The sequence below is a fragment of the Idiotropiscis lumnitzeri genome, chromosome 20 (genome assembly GCF_059441095.1).
Source record: "Idiotropiscis lumnitzeri isolate Australia: NSW breed Sydney's pygmy pipehorse chromosome 20, RoL_Ilum_1.0, whole genome shotgun sequence".
Classification (NCBI taxonomy): domain Eukaryota; kingdom Metazoa; phylum Chordata; class Actinopteri; order Syngnathiformes; family Syngnathidae; genus Idiotropiscis; species Idiotropiscis lumnitzeri.
This window is the reverse complement of record NC_142410.1, coordinates 9,592,065-9,612,637: the sequence shown is the minus strand read 5'-3', so window position 1 is coordinate 9,612,637 and position 20,573 is coordinate 9,592,065. Positions and strand designations below refer to the sequence as shown.

Genomic DNA, 20,573 nt, shown 5'->3' with positions numbered 1-20,573 from the left:
CCCCAATCACTTAAGACTCAGCAATCAAGGATAAGACAAATATATTCATTACAATTGACATTCCCTTTAATTCACAAAATCATTAAAATTGTTTGGAAAATATATACAGCATATCAATCAATTACATGAATTCCAATAAATATTAAGCATTAATACACAGGATGGCATGTTCCATGTGATAATAATCAACGTCAAAGATTTAAGAAAGCATTTTTAACAGTTTCTCCTAAGTTGTAAAGAACCTCTCACATTGAATGGACAAAAAAAAAATCAATTTAGTTTGGTGGACGTGGAGAGGGAATCGCTTTAGGGACCCCGGGGCCCTGCCTGGGACCCTGGGGTTGTGTGGAGGTAGCGTTGGAATCCGTGTTCCAATGATCCAGTTCTCCATACCTGAAACTGAAATTATGCGCAAAAAACAAAAATTGAGTGTAACTAATGTGAATGGGTAGTATAATTAATGAGTTCTTACCCAGAAATCGGAGCTGAGGTAGCCGGTGGATACGGAAGCTAAATTGACATAAAAGAACATTTCAGGGACTGTTGATGACATTAAATAAACTAGAAAAACCCTGGTCACGCAGACGACAACATTCTGCGTCCTTTTTACTGATGGCATTTAGCTGCAACTCAAAACCGGTTTTACCAACTGCTGAATATATTTCTGAGCAAATAACCTCCAGAAATAACAATTGAAGAAACTATTTACCCTCTGTGGGGGGGCTTCTGTTGGAATATGAGTGGGCGCATGCGTCTCAGTATTGCGGTTTGAATGTCCATTGGCGCTGCCATGTCCAGCACGATGCAGCCTGGGAAAGTTGAAATTTTCATACGGTAATTTATTTTATTTTTTTTGCATCATACAATACAATTGGACATACCTGAAACGGTGGACTTGTTTGAGACACGGGTTGAGCGCATCTCTCTTCAAGAGGAACAGCAGCACCAAGATGAAAAGAACCAGCAGAGGAACGACGAGGAGGAAGAAGATCAACAGGCCGTCCCTGAGGGTGTAGTCTTGTGCCGCACAATGAACAATTGATGAGGGTCCACAATAGAAAGTCAATGTCGTTTCCGGAAAATTGTCATTAGTGGCTTAATTACTTTTAAAGTACAATAAATGCTCAAGATCAAGGAAAGGAAGAATAAACACATTTTGCGAATGCCTTATTAATATACCGGAATTGGGAAAAGAATGAAACTTGACTGCACCTATCTTAGGGGGACCACTATCAATGCTGCCACCTATCCCTCTCCGGTTGCAGGATGGCGGACTCCACCCGTCGTCGCAGTGGCAGTTCCCTTGGTCGTTGCATACCTGGAGACGGTGAACGACACAAACACCGTGAGTCTTGACGTGACCATGAGAGATGTTCCGAAAGTGTCATCCTAACCCCGTGGCTGTTGCACGTCCTCTTGGCGTCGCAGTCCAAGTTGGGCAGCAGAGCAGAGGCGTTCACGCACTTAAAATCCAGACAGGTCTTAAGAAGAAGAGAACACCTGTCATCTTCACCAAAGTGGTGGGAAAGACGCTCAGCTGGTCTATGTGAAAAGTTTTCGGTTACAGGTCTTACTTTGCCTTCAGCGCACGGACTCCCAGGGTTAACATAGGCGGGATCCAGCACATCCGGACCCAGATTGAAGTCGGCGTTGATGCAACTGGACCCGTTTATGATCTGGATACTGACATGTGCACCGGGAGGCGGGTGGTTGACGTCCACGTTCGTGCACTGCACCTTCCCGCACATGGCGTCCCTGGAATATAAACAGTCATTTCATTTGAGCGTCTCCACCCACACAGATTCATAGTCCAAGTTCAGATCAGCAGATAAAAATGACACTCACGCCAAAGCACATTTGATATAATCTCCACTGCTGGTGATGCCACAGTTCCCAAATAGGTTACCCTGCATGTTTGCATGCAGAAAACAAACATCTGCTGCCTTTGTTGCGGGATCTGACAACATGAGGGGAAAACACACTCGAAAATGAGAAAACATTTTGCACTAAATTGGTATTTGGGACTTCTTGATGCCATCACAAGCAAAAGGAACCGGCGATATTATACAAATATGATGAAAAACATACCCGGCGCAAAGAGACCTCGACATTGTGAGTCGTACGTCTGGCAGCGGCCCTCGTAGCAGTACGCCGCCTTGTCCTGACAGGGCAAGCCGTCCATGATGTAGAAGTCGTTGGGGCAGAAGGCGCTGGTGCCGTTGCAGAACTCGGGAAGATCGCACGCGTTGGCAGACCTTCTGCATGGCGTCCCAGCCACTCTGAGCTAGGAGGACCGTGTAACAAATCGGGATTAAAAACTCCACAAAAAAAGGTGGACAAATCCAAAAAATGGATGAGAACAAGATTTTACAACTTTCACGATAAGATGGATCCTTTATAAATGTAAAGGGGGGGATAGGGTAGTGTGCCCACCTGACAGTCACTGCAGCAGCTCCCTTGAGCACAAGACGATCCGGAGGTCAGTTTGCAAGTGGCGGCGTCACAGCATTTATTATTGCATTCCTGTGGGGGGAAAAAAAAATAAAAATTCAATCCGGTAATCATAGGATTCTAAATACAAAATCTCAGATATGGTTTAAAAAAAAAAAAATATATATATATATATATAACATAAAAATCAGAATTTTATTTACAGTCTTTCTATCCAGTTTATCTTGTTGAGGTTAAGGTGGACTCCATCCTAGCAGACTTTGAGCCAAAAACAACCTAGATTGTGTACACTGCGGGTTGGTTACAAGTCAGTCCAAGAGAACGCAAACAGACGATCATTCCCAGTACGAGCAACAAGGAACTGAAACTAAACTGCTTCCACAGAGTCAACCACCACCGACAGTGACTAACGAAAATTCTCATGAGAGCCCCAAAACTCGAGTCCATTAATCCAATTCTGATACGTGCGATTGTGCAATGATGGAATGGTACGACTATTCTGTTGACACTTCTGATTTTCTTACAGCAAATCAAAAAGCTTAAAAAGGCAGGAAGATTTTTTTTCGCCAGGTATGTGCGGCAGCTTCAAATGTTTGTGAGGTGCTATTGTGTTTCCCATAATGTGCTACCTCTGGCAGGCCGCAGTCACACTCCTCGCTTTCTTCCAACAAGCCGTTGCCACAATTGGCGGTGCCCACGACGTCCGAGAGGGAGGGCTGGTTTATCAGACACACCCCTTTCCCGCTGACGATGAGCGCCTCGAAATCTTCGCCGCTACAACGGCTGAAGCTTGTGGCGCCGCTAAACAGTACCACGGGAAGCGTCATATGTTTAATAACACAATTATGTTGTGAAATACACAAACTTGTTTTTTTTTTTTCTTACCTCGCAGTGGCCGCCATGATGCAGCTTTTTCCATCGCAGCTGCAGCGGGTGTCGTCATGGCTCATGCCCAGGTTGTGACCAATCTCGTGGGCCACAACGCTGGTGGCGTAAATCAGGTCATCGTTACCAAACTGGCAAAGCACAATCAACTCCGTCAGCAACGATCATGAAATGGAGGCAATATTTTTCAAACGTGTCAAATGGTTTTCAGTCCTTGAAATCAAAAGTGAATAAGAACAGAAAGAAAGCCTGCCTGGAATTTAAATGTCACACTAAATGGTAGTGATGCTTATTAGCTAATAAGATAAAACAAAAAAAAAAGAAAAAAATGTATATAAAAAAAAAAACATTAAAAAAATTTATTAATCAAAAAAAAAAAAAAAAAACTATAAAAAAAAAAAAACGCCATCAAATGATCCATTCAAAGGCACAGGAGAACGGAAAGAATTTCACAAATCCGCCACGTCATTGGCGCAATCATTTCTCAGTCAAACTGGTTGGACTCCTTCCACCCGTACAACACGTGAATGCGAGGCCTTCCCATAAATAATAAATTTACCACACAAGACATCACCACGCGCAATGCCAGCTGGCAAGCTATACTACCACACTAACAGGAGTGAGGTCTAAACCGTCAAAACGAAAGTATTAAACTAATCATTGTAATACAGTACATCAAGTTATATGTTAGTTCAATTAAACCTGGTGAGTAAACCAATCAAGGCGGCGCAATTGGAGTGACAGAGACCGAATTCGAGTGATATAATTGAAGTCAAACGGTGATTAAACCAATAAATAGGATGTATTCTCTGATAAAAGAGCTATCAAACGGACATATTATTTTCCATTGCACTAACTATTCTCTTATTTATCTCATTTATATAGTTATCTGAATTATTGTTGTATTGCACTGGAGAGGGGAGCTCTCTAATCTCGTTGCACACCTGAGTACAATGACAATAAAGGGATTTCTGATTCTGATTTCTGACAACCGTGATGTGGTAGGGCGTGAAAATGAGTTTAACAACTGTGATGAATCATGACTTAATAGTTAGGAAATGCATTAAAAGTTTGAAATTCTTGAATGTGATTAAACCACACCTAGTAGAGTGTACTATTAGTCGGTCCTGCCTCATATGGATTTTGGGCTGTTTTAAAGCCACTTCCCCACCGCCTTTTCTCCTGCTCAGGGATGGAGCTAGGTGGCGATGACAGAAATGTGGCTGTTGCTGTCAAGACTTTGTTTGGGCCCACAGAGACCCGTCCTGAGGCAAACTACTTCCCTGGGGATGTCTAACTGTAGCAATAAATTTTATTAAATGGACTCTCACGCGGTTTTAACGAACATTGTGCAGGCTGCTGTGATAAATGTATGGTGATGCGTTAGGTGTCAGACTAACCACTGTGATTCCTCCAGAGGTGGTGGGCGAGCACACCGTACCAACAAACGCCATCCCCAGCACACCTCCTGGGTACGAATTGGGCCGACCGCTAAAAAAAACAAAAAAAAAAACAACAGAAATTTTTTTTTTTATAACCTGTAGATTAAATGTCTTTGAATCACGTGATCGCTGTGAACTCACACCACGAGTTGACCGATGTCGTGACGATTCCTCGGCAACAGGTCGGACTTCCTCCACTTGACGAAGCCGCGCAGTACGGTGCCCGCGGACCCCCCCACTTCAAATGGGTTGGGCTGGCTAAAAATTTCCAGGCCCACTAGCACCACGCGGATGTTTAGCTGCTTGTAATACTACAATGGACCACATAGGACAATTAAAAACTGGGAAAAAAATTATTTATACATCTTTTTAGATATTTTACCCCATCCAGTAGGTTGGCCATTTCCACCATCTCCTCTAGTATGGCCGTCTCATTTCCTTGCTTGAATTGATACTGTCAATTAAAATGAATATCGTAAACTCCAGCCTATTCGCGGGAACCTTTATGAAGATGCTCGTTTGCTTCACATGAATTTAAACTCACCCTGAGATGATCCACAACCAAAACCAGCTCCACGTATCTGGTTTGAGGTAAATTGCGTTTCTTCTATAGAATCAATAATAATTTTAGAAAAGGACAATTTGAAATTTCTTTGTTAACATGCAAATGGCATGTAGGTCAATTTGAGCATTCAGACCCGCAGCAGAGCAGAGATGGAGTATGTGGGCTCAAAAGGTTCATGTCTCGGAGTGGTCGCGGTCTCGTGAACGACGCCGCAGGTGACGGGTTCGGTCTGAACGTCGGTCAGTCGGTACAGAAGGTGATCGTTGGTGTGGGATGGTGACACAGGCTCGAGTCCATAGCTGTCGTTTGCGAAAATTATCACACCCCTGGACAGGAATGATGGATAAAACATATGGGAATGGATTCAATTTCATAAATCCTGGCAAAGAAAGGTTAACCAAATTTGTGTATTCAACCCACCAAAATGACCCAACTAATCACCAATCAATATCTATCAACATGTCCAAACCTCAATCCGTTGCAAGTGCTGAGCGCCACCACCGAATTCTTGTAGCCTTCCACCTCTCCGTGATAATAACAATGCACCTGGGGAACAATTAAGACAAGTTTATAAAATGATTAAGGTACTGGAAAGACAATATCGTCCCCAAACCCAAATTTAAGACACCCATTAACTTACATGTTTCGGACGTGTTGTTGTGTGATTAACTGCAACGTTAAAAGTATTTCGAACAAAATCAGGATGCAAGAAGTCTCTGAAAATCAAGAAAGAATATAAATCTTAACAGCAGCTGCATTTAATATGAAATTAGGTTAATTCAATGTGAAGTAAACCTGTTCCTCCTAAGATGAAGGATGTGAGGACTGTTGCCTATTTTTAGAATATATGATTTATCCTCCTCTGATTTCTGGAATTGCAAGAAAAAAAACCCATACTTTTTAAAATTTTTAGGATGAATAAAAAATATTTTTTGACCAACTTCTGAACACGATTGGCCGCAACTTGCCTGTAAGGGAAGTAGCTGCGGTTGCACAATGGAATACTTCGTAATTTTTAACCCATGAGTAATCTCTGGAAGAATAGAAATGCAAAGGTCAGTAAAATACATTATATTAATATTTAGACATTTCTACAAGCTTTGGATCGTGTGTTTCGTGTTTCGCGTTTCGACCGAAGAGGACGCCGGAAAAAACAAACACGACTCACCTTTGTTGTCTACTCCAGAAATCCCCCAAATCAATAACACAGCGACGATGAGGTATGCTTCAACCATGTTCTCACAACAAGTTTCAAGACGCCAATGGTATTTTTTTTAGTTGAGTCTTACTTTAATTAAACTGAGCGTCGAGGCTCAGCTTCCTTCTGCAGAACAGGTGAGTCACAGCGGGCGTGGCTAGAGGCATCTTTCACTACTCCTTTTAATCATTTTCTTCTATCGCATTTGGCTAATTACAAACTCTGCAAACTACGTTATTATATTTCCAGCGTCTTATTTGAAGTTGGAGTATTATCATAGAACAATGCTTTAATTTCTAGTATGAATTAACATTTTTCGTTTCTTTACGGCTTTATTGTTAAAATTGTGTTTCTTAAATTTAGAGCAGATATATTTAAAAATCAGTTTTAATATAATGTATTGTGCTAATATCTACATTTTATTGTGCCAATATCCAAACGGGATACTTTCCGCTTCTACGTTCAACCATCGCGACAACATACGAGATCTGTCGTCACGCAGCTCGGAAGTCTTAACATTTTGAAGTACACAACAAATCAACAATTTTGAGCAGTGTTCATGTTCTTTCTTTCCGCTTCAATTTAATGTCCATTCGTTGACCGGAAAGCGTTGAGTCTTTCATAACGTGTCCAGTTTACGTGTCTCTTTTCCAAACCGGGCGTTCACGGTTTGACTTTTTCTTTAAAGCTAGTTATGATGATAGCTTGCGAGCTAGACTTGATCACCTGTCTCGGCTTTTTATTCACTTAAAAAAAATCAGCTAATTAAATCTGCCAAATTCTACAGGCTGAACAATACTGTTGTGTCATCTCGTTGACAAACTCAACCAAATGTCAGCGTAGCCTAGCAATGCGGCTAACAATTTCCGAGACGAGTTCAGCTTGTCTTTTAGCTATAAACTATTCATTTGGCTGGAATGGAAGCAGCTTCTCACCGTGAAGTTTCTTTGTGAGTAAGGATACTTGAGTGGTTCATCTTGTGTGAATTTGCAACGTGTTTCTTTACTGTGCTGAGGTTTGTCATTTTACATTTTACAGAATGACAGACTTTGAACCTGCAATAAAGAAAACCCGGATTAAACCCAAACCCCAACGGCTCCGTCAAACCCACCTCACTCAGGTACATTGTGAAAGAATTCACTAGCTTACATTTAAAACAAAACATGTTTGTCTCTGCCACAGGCTCATCATTTTGCAATCACAACAATAATAATGGGATGTTAGATTCAGAAAAGAACAGCAAAAAGATGACCTCGAGGACAAAGGCTGACAGAGATGGTTTGCGAGGCGTCAAGACAAAAAGTTCCCATCGCAGGATCGGCCCCAGGCAGCAACTGTCCAAAAACACTCTGGAAAGATGGTTATTGAAGCCCACCCCAAATCCAAGCACTTCTGAAGTGATGGTTGAAGATGGCCCTCAAAGCCCTCGAGGTTGCTCTCATGGTGGGCAAAATGCTGTCTCGGACTCTGATGACGACACGCAACCTCTATCACCGCAAGACCTGGACTGTGGCGGACTGTCAATGGACTCAGAAAATCAACACATGCTTCATGTTGGCACCTCAGGGAAACGGGAGGTGGCGTCAGGCTCCTCAAGCTCGGGATGTTTTCTCAGAGACAAAATAACAAGCTTCTTTTCAGGGTCCTCGTCCGCAGGCTCGAGGCCAGACAAGTATGATAAGTGTTGCGAAAAACAAGACACGGATGAGGAAGATGAACCTGAAACCACCTGGCTCGGGACGCCGGTCGGCGAGCTACGGCGGATGCCCCAGTGCGGCAGACCACTTCCTCAGCTAAAGGATGTTCCTGGCTTCCACACTGTGATGATAAGGGTCTGAGATGCTACTTCATCACATCATTGAAACATCCACTAGTCACAAATAGTTTGTGATATTCAGCTTTTGGGTGAAATTTCAGGAGGCACTTAAAATTCACTAAAATCTTTCGGTATTTCTATTGTCACATATTCAGCTTAATGCATTTTGCCTGAAAGCTGAACATCCCCACCGTTTTGTGACTAGTGTACATGTTTTTTTTTCTTACATGTTTACCCTCTTGTTGACAGACAGACCTTGTTGGTCGCGCAACTGTTCCTTATCCTACCACATTTGACGATACCTGGGATGATGTTCATGTCAAAATGCCCTGTTCAAGCAGAAATCTGTTTCCTGTGCAAGATGAGGTAACCTCACATTATTCCACCCATTCTTACATCCATCCATGTTCTACATTTTTTACAATAGAAGGAAATCCCAGCAAACAACAAAATGTCTTTCTCTGGGTAATCTAGCTTTCTCTCACGTTTAAAAAAAAAAACATTTGTTAAAATGTACTTCTCAGTTGGATGCTGTATATTTAACAAATGTTTGTAAAATGCCATTTGCTAGGCTCTAATATATAAAATGTATTGTTGTTATTGTACACCTCTAACTAAGTTTTTCCTCCCACAGGAAACACAAGAACTCCAAAACAAGAGTCGGTGGGATCTGATTAAGATGACTTTGACGAGAAGAATTAGAAGCACTCCTGAGTTGAAGGTAGGTTTCTCTACCAACGTGCTGTTGTTGTTGTCATTACCTCATTGCGCCTTTAGATGGCGCCCTTATTCTATAAAAAGAGATTGACTCGCCATGTAAGAGTTTGTTTTTGTTTTACTTTGAATGACTGAAAAATGCCCGTTTTCTTTTTTATGTGTTACAGAATGCAATATTGAAATACTGCGCTTCTACTGCCAAAAAGTGGGACTTTACAGCATTGCATTTGTACTGCACTAAGGTAAACTATATACCCGTACTGTATGGCAGTACAGTATATCGATTGCTTTTGATTAGTCAATGAGGATTCTCTATACCACCTGTCCTCAGCCGGGTTAAAGGTAAGATGGAACCTTTCCCCAATATTTCATTTGTTCAGTCCGATAGTCTGTGTGCAGTGACACTAGGTGATGGGCGAAAATCTCTTGTGAGCTTGTAAACATGAGAAATCTTTAGAAATGTTATTTTCTCTACGAGAAAGGACATTCACTCACTTGCTGTCTGCTGCAGTATCAAGAATACATCACATTTTGATGCCCCAAAAAAAATTCATAGATTTTTTTTTTCTCCCTGCACCTGGATGCGGTGATGAAAAATGTGTTGCTGTCAATCTGGGGGAAAAAAAAAGAACTGTAATGGATTTCTCATGAGAAGAATGTTGCCACCCTTCACAAGCAAAGTGGGCGTGTGGAGCAATAATTTAATCTCGTGCCCAAAAGGTCACGTTTGGTAACTTGTCAGGAAGGAAAATGGCTGACATTAGGAAACGCTTTACCCCGCACCCTTTTTAGTGTTGAATCAATCGGGCGTCACATGCATGTCATAAATCATGTTAGAATCCAGAGAGTTGACAGCTTTTGAGCATACGTACGGTGAAACGTGGTGGTGGAACTTGGACATTGGACAAGAAAAAGCCAACGAGAATAGCTGAAATTTATAAACATAATCAGGGAGCATTTTCCATTTTCAATATTTGTTTCTCAGACTACAGGAGTCCATGAAGCAGCATGCCTTTGAGTGTCAGAGGTAAGTAGACATGAGTGGCACGGAGTGACGGGCCCGGCGCCTCCCTTGAATATTCATCTCAGCGCACGCACTCTTCACGCATAACAAAAGCGGATGACGGACAGTTTTCCTCGGCCATATTTACGAGCTTGCGTATGTGTGCGTGTTATTTACAGAGGAAGCCAAGCAGATTGTTTTACTGCTCCGACCTGTGGGGAATAGAAACAGAAGGCACACACACACTCGCATACACGCAACCCTCTTGACTATGTTGTCAGTTTGGCGTGACGTGCAGGCCTGCACGGTTATTTCAGCTGATTTGATGCACAACCTGGCGCTGATTTAAAAGGGCCCGGCCTCGCATCGGCTCGGCTCCATCCTTCGCCTCGCCCTTGCCAAGTGCCTTCCTTCATCACATCGAACTCATTACTTAGGACAGTGTTTAGTCAGCCTTCCTTTGCCATCGCACAAATGTCTCGGCCTGGCATGTCCTCTGCTACCCTTGGCCGTTTGCATGTACTCCGCCACCACTCGAAAGAGTGTTTAATGACTTGGCTCGGTATAGCACAACTGATGAGATTGCTCCGTGATTGATTTTATTTTTTGACATTTGTGTGAGTGTAAACATGTCATATATTTCATAAGACATGTCCCTTTAGTAGGCTGGCAGTTGTTGCTCTTTTGGTTTTCATATGATCTTGAAATGTTGGAATTGGAATTTTGAAATTCAACAAATATGAAAGCTATTTTTGTTCTGTACGACATGTCAAATATTTTGAAATGTTGTGCGTAATAATTTGGAAGTGGGCTTTTCCAAAAGGCCAGTGATCGTTTTAATAATAATTATAATAATAATAATAATAATGTTTATTTTTGTATTTTATTTTTATTTTTTAATTTTTTACATTTTTGTATTTTTCAAAATTAAATTTCATCCCAAACTTTCTTATAATGTCACATGTGCGTTTAGTGGCAAGGCAACCAACATAACCAGATCTTGTCTCTTTTGCTCTCTCTCCAAGGTCCTGGAGCCTGCCGCCGCAGAACATCTGTTTGGCTCCCTGCTGCCAAGCCTGGTGCAATTAGCGCTGAGGGCGTCGGAGCTGTGCACCAAGGTAACAGCCGTCGCTAACCAGCGACTTCACTTGACCACCAAAGAGCCTGCACCATCCAAGATTCGCAATAGTCGCGGGTTGAACCCGAGGGTCACGAGCAGCATGGCAGATCATCCCAAACGGCAGTCGGAGTATTGTCGTTCCCATGATAACGCTCTTTATGGGGCAGTATGGTCCAGTTTTGTGCATCTGAGGGGATTTCAAGCTAATAATTCCTTAATGAAATTTGCATAAATGTGTTTCTAGATGGGTTGATTAAACATTACATTTATTATCAAATAGCCCTTTTCACACTGCCAGTGCGAGAGAGCCTCCCTCCCCTCCAGTTGTTGATCCTGCGGCACAGACGTGGATGGAGTACTTTCGCAATTCTGATCCTGTTTTGTTGAATCTAATTGTTGATGTCCGACTAGTTACCTTTCATGCAATTTCATACAAATATCTCTGTTATTATGACTCTAAATATGCTATCGTGCAAACTATATAGGAATGGAACTCCGTCATAAATCGGGGGCCACCTGATGTTGCAATTTTGCATAATCTCCGTGAAAGAGCTGAACAACACATTTATTTCCACTGCTGTACTAATTTTCTACTGTGTATTTGAAGCCCTTGATTGTAACCATGATTCAAGAGGCGGGCCAAAGTGGCGCCAAATTAGTCCTCTTGCACGACATCCTTCAACATGTCATTTGGCAAATGGACTAAACAAATGATGTTGACCTTCCTTTGCGGTCGTGCCGCTCTGCTCCTTCTTTTCCAGCCCATACCGCTCCTCAAGAGGGGCGCCAGCCACTCCATCAGCATGTCGCAGGAGCAGGTGGCCTGCTTGCTCGCCAACGCCTTCTTTTGCACCTTCCCGCGGCGCAACTCTCGTCGCAGCGAGTACGGCAACTACCCGGACATCAACTTTTTTAGGTAACGCTCAAGCTTAATAGCTGGCTGGAAGATGTCATGCAAAATATGTCCATAGATTGCAGCGTAGACATGACCAGACCCCCTCCATCTCTTAAGGCATTGGAGTGTAATTACCCTAATGGAGGAGAAAATTTGATTAGCATCGAGTCAGACGGAGAATGCCATTGGCTGTTTGGGAGGAGACGGTGACAGTGTGCAGTGGCATCACTAGTTCATTCACACCAAGATTTTGTTTTTCTGATATTCATGTAAATAATTGATATTATGCAAACTTTAGTGCGTAGAACTTTTTTTTTTTGGTGTCATTAGAAATTTAGAGGACATGGAAATACATGTAACTGAAGCCTTAAACTTATGGTCAAACCTTTTTTTTAGTGTAGTCATATTTTCAGGAAATTTTCAAGATGCTTAGTTGTCATAATTAGTTCCGTTACTGAGTAAATATATGCCTGTTACATGAGCAGTCTACATGTGCTGCTCCACCTTTTGTTTTCAAATATGCATTGCTTATAGGGTTGTAACGCCGCAACACAGATACCTTTTGTTAGCCTGTGTGTGGTGTTTTGTATTATCTGTTAGCATAAATTAGTTGACTTTAAGTTAAGTTTAGTGTCACCATACAGACCATGTGTTTGAAATTTTTGCTCGAAAAGACAAAGGAGAGAATCAACTGAACAACACTTTTCATTTACACCACAACCTGAATGCTTTTGTGGTCGCATTTCCAGCTCTATGGTTATCATCACACTTTGATGTCTCATCATGAAAACATTTTTTTTTTCAATTTTCACTGAGCTGAAGTCACTCACAATAATTGTTCTTGACTTTTTAGGCCTATTTTGTTCCAGAGGATTTTGGTTAAACAACTCTTGTGGTTCCACTCGATATTATATAATCCTATATGAATTGAACATTCTCCTGCAGACCCTATTTCCTTCCGTCATCGCTTAAAAGCCTGCTCTCACCAGCAAGTCAAGTCAAAGACACTTTACCCTCAGGACTGTACGACGCAGAATTGTTGCGACCCACCGGCCTCCGGTGGAAACACAGAATGAGACTCTGATGAATGAGCTTCTCGTTGCCCCCCAGGGGCTTTCAGAGCATCAAGCTTTTGTCATTTCACTCCCCCCTACCCCCAGCCCCCTTATATGAAAATTCTTACAACACGCTCAGGAGTGAGAAGGCGTCTTTAATGTGAATTCCAAACTTTGCTACGAGCAGCATTGTGTATATTAGTTGTCAGGAAAGCGGGCTTGCCCTCACGCTTCCTTGCTTTAAAAGCAAGGCAGGACATCGTCTTAATGTATCCCCCAGGAGGAGGCCCAAGCTCTAGCTATTGCTTTGTGAGTGTTGTGTGTGTGTGTGTGTGTTTGTGTGTGAGAGAGAGAGAGCGAGAGGGAGCGAGCTACAAAATGGCACAAGTGATGGTGCGCCTGAAGCGATTCAATTGTGGCCACAGTGGAGGAGATCCTACATAATCGGCGGGGTGACTGAAAGGGAGGCTGAGTGAGGGGTGAACTAATTCATATCAAACGCTGAAGCATGACTGAACTCACGTGGACACAGTGGACAACTCTCTTCGCTGTGACACTTCAGTATCTACTTCACTTACCTAAAAACTGTTTTTTTAAAAGAACAGAAGCCTCTTTCATTTTGGATTGAATAGTTTACCATGTGGTGTACCGTCAATTGTAACTAATTAACAGCATAAAACCATAAAAAAATTAAACTGATATATTTCTGACATTTTACGATCACTATTCAATCTGACATGTCATCATTTTGCCTGCAGGCTGTTTGAGGGTTCTTCATCCAGGAAGATTGAGAAGTTAAAAACGCTAATGTGCTACTTCAAAAGTGTCACAGAGCATAGTAAGTTTTTATTTTGTCGAATATGTTTAATGGTACATGAAGATAAATGTATTCCGTCCATTTTGTGCGTTTCAGAGCCTACTGGTCTTGTCACGTTTACACGAAAAAGCCTGGATAATCTTCCAGATTGGGAAAGGTGTAGTTAATTGATTTTGATCACTTTAATATCACATTCTTCTTGAACGTTTTTCTTTCTTTTTTTAATTTTAGCTCAGAGACTCTGCTCACAAAGCTGTACATTGCATCTGAAGGGACCATTGAGGATGCTGGTTATGGAATGCTTCAGGTAAGAGGGAGGTGTGGTATCGGAGTGGGACAGTCCATTTGTTAAGTAGAATTCAATTGCATTTAGTGGCGTTAACGATGCGGCAAGTTTGCGGGATTTCCGTGTGAAATCGCGACATTTTGTCGCTTTTCATTCCAAAATGCTTACCGCTGCTGAAAAGGCCTCCGAGATGGCGCGTCGGGACCGACGGGGTCGAGGCCTCGCAGCCCGCTCCGCTTTCCACATCAGCCGCTCTTTCTGCTCTCTTGTCATGGTGGCCCGCTTTCACCTTTTGTTTGCCTTCGCTCGCCACCAGCTGACAGCTGACGAGCGCTCATGGCCAGCCCCCGGGAACGCCGCGGCCCAGATTGATGTCCGCTCCACCGGGGGTGGCGACGGGGGCGGCTGCTGTGCTGACAGCCTGTCAAAGTAGACTTTGGCGGTCTGGATGACTGTCCTCAGAGTTGAGTGACCAGTTTGGGGACATTCGCCCTGAAATGTTTTCCTTCCAGGGGTTGTGGGGGGGGGGGTCGCTCACGGCTGTCTGCAGGCCAATGAGCGTCAACTGACAGTCTTGAAATTGAGAATCGTATCTTCCGCTTGGCTGCTTTCTGACTTGTATATGTCTGAGCAGAAGGTTTCCAACTAGAGCTGGTCTTCATTAAAACACAACAAAAAATGTTGAATGCTCCATTCAGCAGCGGCTTGTTTCGGACCTTAGGACTCAAATGAGCTTTCTCAAACGGCTCGTCAAGTGTTTTGTCATAAAAAAGGTCAATGTGATGCATAAAAAACCAAACACAGCTCTTTTGGATTGTGATTCGTTGCTTTTGGGGTTTCAGGTGGATTTTGCCAATCAATTCGTGGGAGGAGGAGTCACCAGTTCAGGCCTCGTTCAAGAGGAGATCCGCTTCCTCATCAACCCTGAGCTTATCGTGTCTCGCCTCTTTACCGAAGCTCTGGATCATGACGAGTGTCTGATCATCACAGGTGAGTATTCCAATCATCCACCGATATGAAAATGATCATTTAATCCTGATGATTGAGCTGTTCTCGTCCATCTCATGTCCGAAGAAACTTGTTCGGGCCTTCTGTTGGCACCATCTTCAGTTTTCTTGTCGCACGCCTGCTCTTGATTGTCTGCTGCGAGCCTGATTGGCGGGGCGGAGATGGCGCTTGCCTGATTGTTGTGCTGTGTAATTCTCCCCGAATGTCCTTCAGGATTGAGTCGCGGCAACATGGCGAGCAAGGGTCGGGACAAATCGACAGCAGTTGTAACGAGCGCGAGACTCGGGGGGGAGTCCCAGCAGGAGATCATCAGCCTCCTGCTGAGACTCCAATTTTTGTTTATTCTGTTTTTTAGGAGTGACACGTTCAAACTTTGGCCTCCCTTTGATTTTGTCCATGAACGATGGATGCAGTCAATATTTTGTCAGTCTAGAGGAAAACTGCACAAAATGATGTCAATTCATCCAGCCAATGCAGTTAATTGGGACTTAATTTAAAAATCAAGTCACAGAAGGAGGAGTAGTACATGCCGACTGAGGGAATGGAATCGCGGGTGATTTTACAATCTGGCAGGAAGTGTTGTTAGAAGTGGGCGGGACTAAAACCGTAAGCAAAGAACCACAGGCCCTCACTCTGACAGTAACTCATAAATTTAGAAAGCCCAGTCCAAGCAAAAAGAGTAATGAGTGCCGACCGGGAGGATGGAATCATTATTTTAAGATCCCAACAGGGAGTGTAAGCACCAACGACGTTACCGTCCAAGAAAATATTCCTTCAAGAAGTCACCTTGTTTCTCCTGCTTGCGTTTGCTCTCTTGCCTCCACTTAACTTGATTACCAGAGAGCAGAATTAAATATATCTGGAAGGCATGCCCAAGACCTCCTCCGCTAATGGACTCTCCCATTCCATCATTTTTATTAAACCTCGCCTTGTATCACTCGTGTCCCTGTTACGGCATGCGAGCCGTAGCTACATTGTGACCGCGCCGTAAATCATATTACCCTGCCATGCTTTTTGGCACACATAGGAGGGAACGTAATGGATCTTGCTGCCTCGATGAAATCTTCGAGAGTGCTCGGGCCTAATTGAATTGATTGTTAAGATTACTGGCCAACATCGGGGCGGTCAAACATAGAAGTAGCATCAAGGAGAAGTGGTGTGGTTCTCTTGATTAACGAAATGACGCAGGATGGATACGTTGGGTTAAAATGCTTCAAAGAAATGTAAAAATCTTAAAATATCAGATTTACCTGACTTTTTAAGGCGTTATCACGGCGTACTATCCTTCTTCGGTTGTGTCGTATCACCCGGTATTAGACTGCCAAGGCGAGCACGCCACAAGGAGCAGCACAATGAATTACATTGTAGCATTAAATCGTGACGCATTTTACTTGATTATGTAATTACTCTGTTTTTATAACGTATTGTAGAATGTTATTTTTTCCTTAGAAAAACTGGAAAAAAATGTTTTTGGGGGTGAGAATGTAACAGTTTAAACTTTAAGCTCTCAGCCTTCTTTCTTAGCGTCCGGCCAAATCTGTCCCGCAGGCATTGTGCTCGAGAGATTCGCTGCCCCTCCCCGATGCGCTCTACTTGCAAACCAAGCCCCCACTGCTAATCACTTCGGTTATCCACTGCAGCGTGCGCAGCGTCTCAGCGAGTGCTCTCGACAGCCAGCGTCCTAATGAGCTCTAATGAGAACTCAGCCCTTATGTTTTAACCATGACCACTTCACAGAACATTTCTATTTCTCCATCATCTTTATTACTCAGGTGAATGTGGGAATTGTCTTTGACTCTATTGCATTAAAACAAAACTAAAAACAAAAGCATTCAGTTAATGCCATGTCTGCTTTTACTTTGCAGGTACACAGCAGTACAGTAAATACACAGGTTATGCTCAGACGTACAAATTTGGTGGCAGCCATCAAGACGCCACTCCCAGGTACTTAACCAAACTTCACTTTATGTAAAGACTATTTTTAGCTCTTGCATTTCAAACTTCACATATTAATTTGGAAAAAAAAAACTTTTAAAGTTAGTTTAAAGTTATTTCTAAACTAGCAGATGGAGATTTTCGCCTATTTTGCCACATTTTTCTTCATTTGATATACCAAAACGTATTTGTTTCAGAGACGACTGGCAAAGAAGATGTACAGAGATTGTGGCGATTGACGCCTTGCCGTTCAGGAACTACCTGGAACAGTTTCATCCAGAGGGAATAGAACGGGAGCTCAATAAGGTTCTTTTTTGTTCGATTGTGTATGTCGGTTCGGCCGCAAGTTTATCATAAATTTTTGGTCGAGTGCTTTTCTAATATTATTTGTAGTATAGTAATTTTATTTATTTATTTATTACAGTGGTGCATAGTTATCATCTTTAGTGTGATCATTAGCAGCACCACCAGCACGTTGGCTCTATATACACTTAATACACTTTATCTGATTAATGTAAATGTCTGCATTTTGAATAAAAAAAAAAGAAAAGAATGAAAAATTGCCTGTGAATTCAGCGGTTTTCCCAGGTAGGGATATTCAATGTAACGGGAAATGAAGACATTGGCAAAGTCATGTGTGCCTTCAGACTGCTCAGGTGGTCTTTGACAGCTCTGACAAGGTTGTGAGGAACGTACCAGCATAAGGATCAATCCCTTTTGGAATACTATATTTTCCAGATAGATGCCTGACGGATTTATGAGCGGTCAAATGGGCGGTGGCGGGCCATGTTGTCTATTTGCTTAAAAGTCCGGCGTGCGAACGAATGTGCTGAGGTCAGCCTGCTATTAGCGACGGGCCGTGCGACCCACTCATGGTGCTGTGAATAATAACATACGCTTGATAAACGAGTATGATAGAAATGTATGTCAAGATAGGCTGACTAACCTGTATGTGCTCAAGCGTTGAATGACTTCTCAAGTGCAAGCCTGCAGGCAAATAGAAGAATTTTTTTAGAATTGTTGCGTTCCATATTCCATCCACAGTGTTGTGTGGAAATGTCGTGTTTGGCACATAAGATGATTGATACAAATATTTTATTTTACTTTATTTTAACACATTAAATTGTGTATTTTCATTTTTAATGTCAACTCATTTTCTCTATTGCAGGCCTACTGTGGCTTTGACCGCCCCGGTGAACACAGCAACAACCTTTCTGCGGTGGCTACGGGAAACTGGGGCTGCGGGGTTTTTGGAGGCGACGCGCGTCTTAAAGGCAAGTCGTGATGCAACGCTGCTCAAATTCTGTCCTCGCCGGCCGTCTTCCTGCGTTGAAGGCAATAAATGTCAGGATGAGCGGCTCCAGCGCTCGAGTGCAGTCGTTTGTCTCGCGGGAATACATTCATTTACTTATGGCCTCTTCGTCGCCTTCCTCCTATTGATCAAGTGACAGAGCTAATACGGTTCATTAATAGTGATATTGATCGCCAGCACAAGTCCATCAATCTGCTTCTTGTTCTCCTGCCTCAGCTTTCCGCCACGAGGAGAGTGGATGCTGTAAGCTGCTGTAGTGCGTGTACACCTCCATGCATATTTGTTAATTATGTGAAGTGACATGCCGGCCAAATCATCTACTGTCTTCTTAATGATATCCCTCCCGGAGAAATCTTTGTAATTGTGGTAGTGGTTCCCTTCCCGGCCTTCACTTGCTTTCTTGTAGCGTAATCTAATTGGGTGATAATTGAAGAAACAGAGTGCAGTGGGGGAGAATTTTTTTTTTTTGTTTGCTTAACACTCCCTCGACTATAAATTGGGTACCGCTTGTTAACGCATGCCTAATTTAATAAGATCCCTGACGGACTTTGTCAGGGAGTGGTAGTATAAATTTTTACAATTTATTATCTTGGTGTCGAACTCTACTGTGTCATATTGTGAGTCACTGTAATAAATAATAATTAGGTAACATAGCTAATGACTTGGCTGCTGAGTCTCTTTAAATATTCACACCTCAGTAGGGGTTAAAACCATTCCCCAGTTTCCCCCCCCCTCCCAATTGCCAGTGAGACGGTTGCCTTTTAATTTAGTCTTAACGAAACTAAAGTATTCATTATTACAATTTAATAAGTAAGACAATGGTACCACGCTAAATATTGTGCAAGGTTTTCCAACTTTCTTGACATGTGGCGAAACATTTTGCGGCACTCCTGTAACGCGACTTCCTTTCTTCCCGACCCAGCGCTGCTGCAGATGCTGGCAGCTGCCGAGGCGGGACGCGACGTGGCTTATTTCACCTTCGGAGACAGCCAGCTCATGACAGATGTCCACGACATGCACTCGTTCCTCACGCAGAGGAGCATCAGTGTTGGTGAGGGGCTCGCCGTGGTGACCCACCTGCATCTTGTTTATGTGCAACTTTTTTGCTTTTTTTTTCGCCCCACCTGCGCTCCTAATGAAGAAAAAAAAAAAAACATGCAGAGTGCTGGGCGTGAACTGTGGCCAACTGTAGCTGTGTGCTAATAAATGTGAAGGAAGCTCTTCTTTCCCCCTTACGAGGGCATTTCAATAAGTATATTGTTAATATTGAAAAAAAAAAAAATCCAACTAATGAACTATAATATAGTGTGAGAGCACTGTATTCCTACTAACAAACTAATCAGCCTTCGCATGGTGTTTTATTTCCATCGCAGGGGAGGTGTACGATCTGATGATCCAGTACCACAGCGACATATGCAAGAGCTGCAGCAATCGGCGCCCTGACGTCAGCCTCTACTCCTTCATCTACAGACAGGTCGACTCCTCCCCGCCTACCCAGTGACTCCCGCCAGACGACACGTCCCTGCGGATGACTCTTACTGTCAGGTGACCTGTGAGTCACTGTGCCTTTGGAATTAAAAAAAAAAAAAAAAAACCTTCTCACTTTGCCTTTCGAACGCATTCAGTTAATAATGGTAGTTCACACAAATGTGTCCAAAATTGAACCGCAGGAGGTGATTAGTGCGAGCGATCTGGACTGTTTTTGTTTTGCTGCTAATTTGCCAGTACAACAAATGTGATTTTTGAAGCAAAGGTTATTATCTCGTCTTCTGTCATTTTGCCTTTTCTATTCAAACCTACACAAATCCAGCCTAATAGAATTGGCTGTCAGAGATTCAATTAGACGCTAACTAGCTCGGGAGTCGTCTTTTTTTCAGGAGACGAGAATGGACTTGAATGGCAGAGACAATGTTTATGCATTCAGATTCTTTCCAAGTTCTTGACTGATTCTTAATTTTCAGAAGTGCTCACAGTGAGTAATAACAGTACTGTACTGCTTGTATTTTAAGATCCCACATTTCTCCCATTTGATTAATAAATGACAGCTCATCCTGTCCTGTCGCTGTGA

At 42.8% G+C, this 20,573-nt stretch overlaps 2 protein-coding genes across 2 annotated transcripts; one reads left to right on the top strand and one right to left on the bottom strand.

Moving 5' to 3' along the window:
• Positions 1–48: 48 nt before the first annotated feature.
• Positions 49–6,720, bottom strand: adam9b (ADAM metallopeptidase domain 9b). Its single transcript, XM_088284371.1, has 22 exons — positions 6,512–6,720; positions 6,312–6,376; positions 6,139–6,212; positions 5,984–6,059; positions 5,813–5,889; positions 5,477–5,669; positions 5,323–5,385; positions 5,161–5,232; positions 4,920–5,089; positions 4,737–4,827; positions 3,337–3,467; positions 3,081–3,252; positions 2,434–2,523; positions 2,089–2,284; positions 1,846–1,957; positions 1,575–1,755; positions 1,395–1,481; positions 1,213–1,318; positions 882–1,017; positions 710–809; positions 473–510; positions 49–399 (listed from the first exon to the last, which is right to left on the bottom strand). Exons 1-22 carry the CDS (start codon positions 6,576–6,578, stop codon positions 276–278), a joined length of 2,421 nt encoding a protein of 806 aa, XP_088140497.1. The 5' UTR covers positions 6,579–6,720; the 3' UTR covers positions 49–275.
• Positions 6,721–6,994: 274 nt separating this feature from the next.
• LOC148317588 (poly(ADP-ribose) glycohydrolase) lies at positions 6,995–20,573 on the top strand. Its single transcript, XM_088284373.1, has 17 exons — positions 6,995–7,490; positions 7,580–7,661; positions 7,724–8,373; positions 8,607–8,723; positions 8,992–9,078; positions 9,242–9,316; positions 11,103–11,195; positions 11,959–12,113; positions 13,906–13,985; positions 14,061–14,121; positions 14,196–14,271; positions 15,093–15,240; positions 17,124–17,202; positions 17,391–17,499; positions 18,362–18,467; positions 19,428–19,556; positions 19,879–20,573. The coding sequence occupies exons 3-17, from the start codon at positions 7,759–7,761 to the stop codon at positions 20,004–20,006; spliced, it is 2,058 nt and encodes a 685-aa protein (XP_088140499.1). The 5' UTR covers positions 6,995–7,490; positions 7,580–7,661; positions 7,724–7,758; the 3' UTR covers positions 20,007–20,573.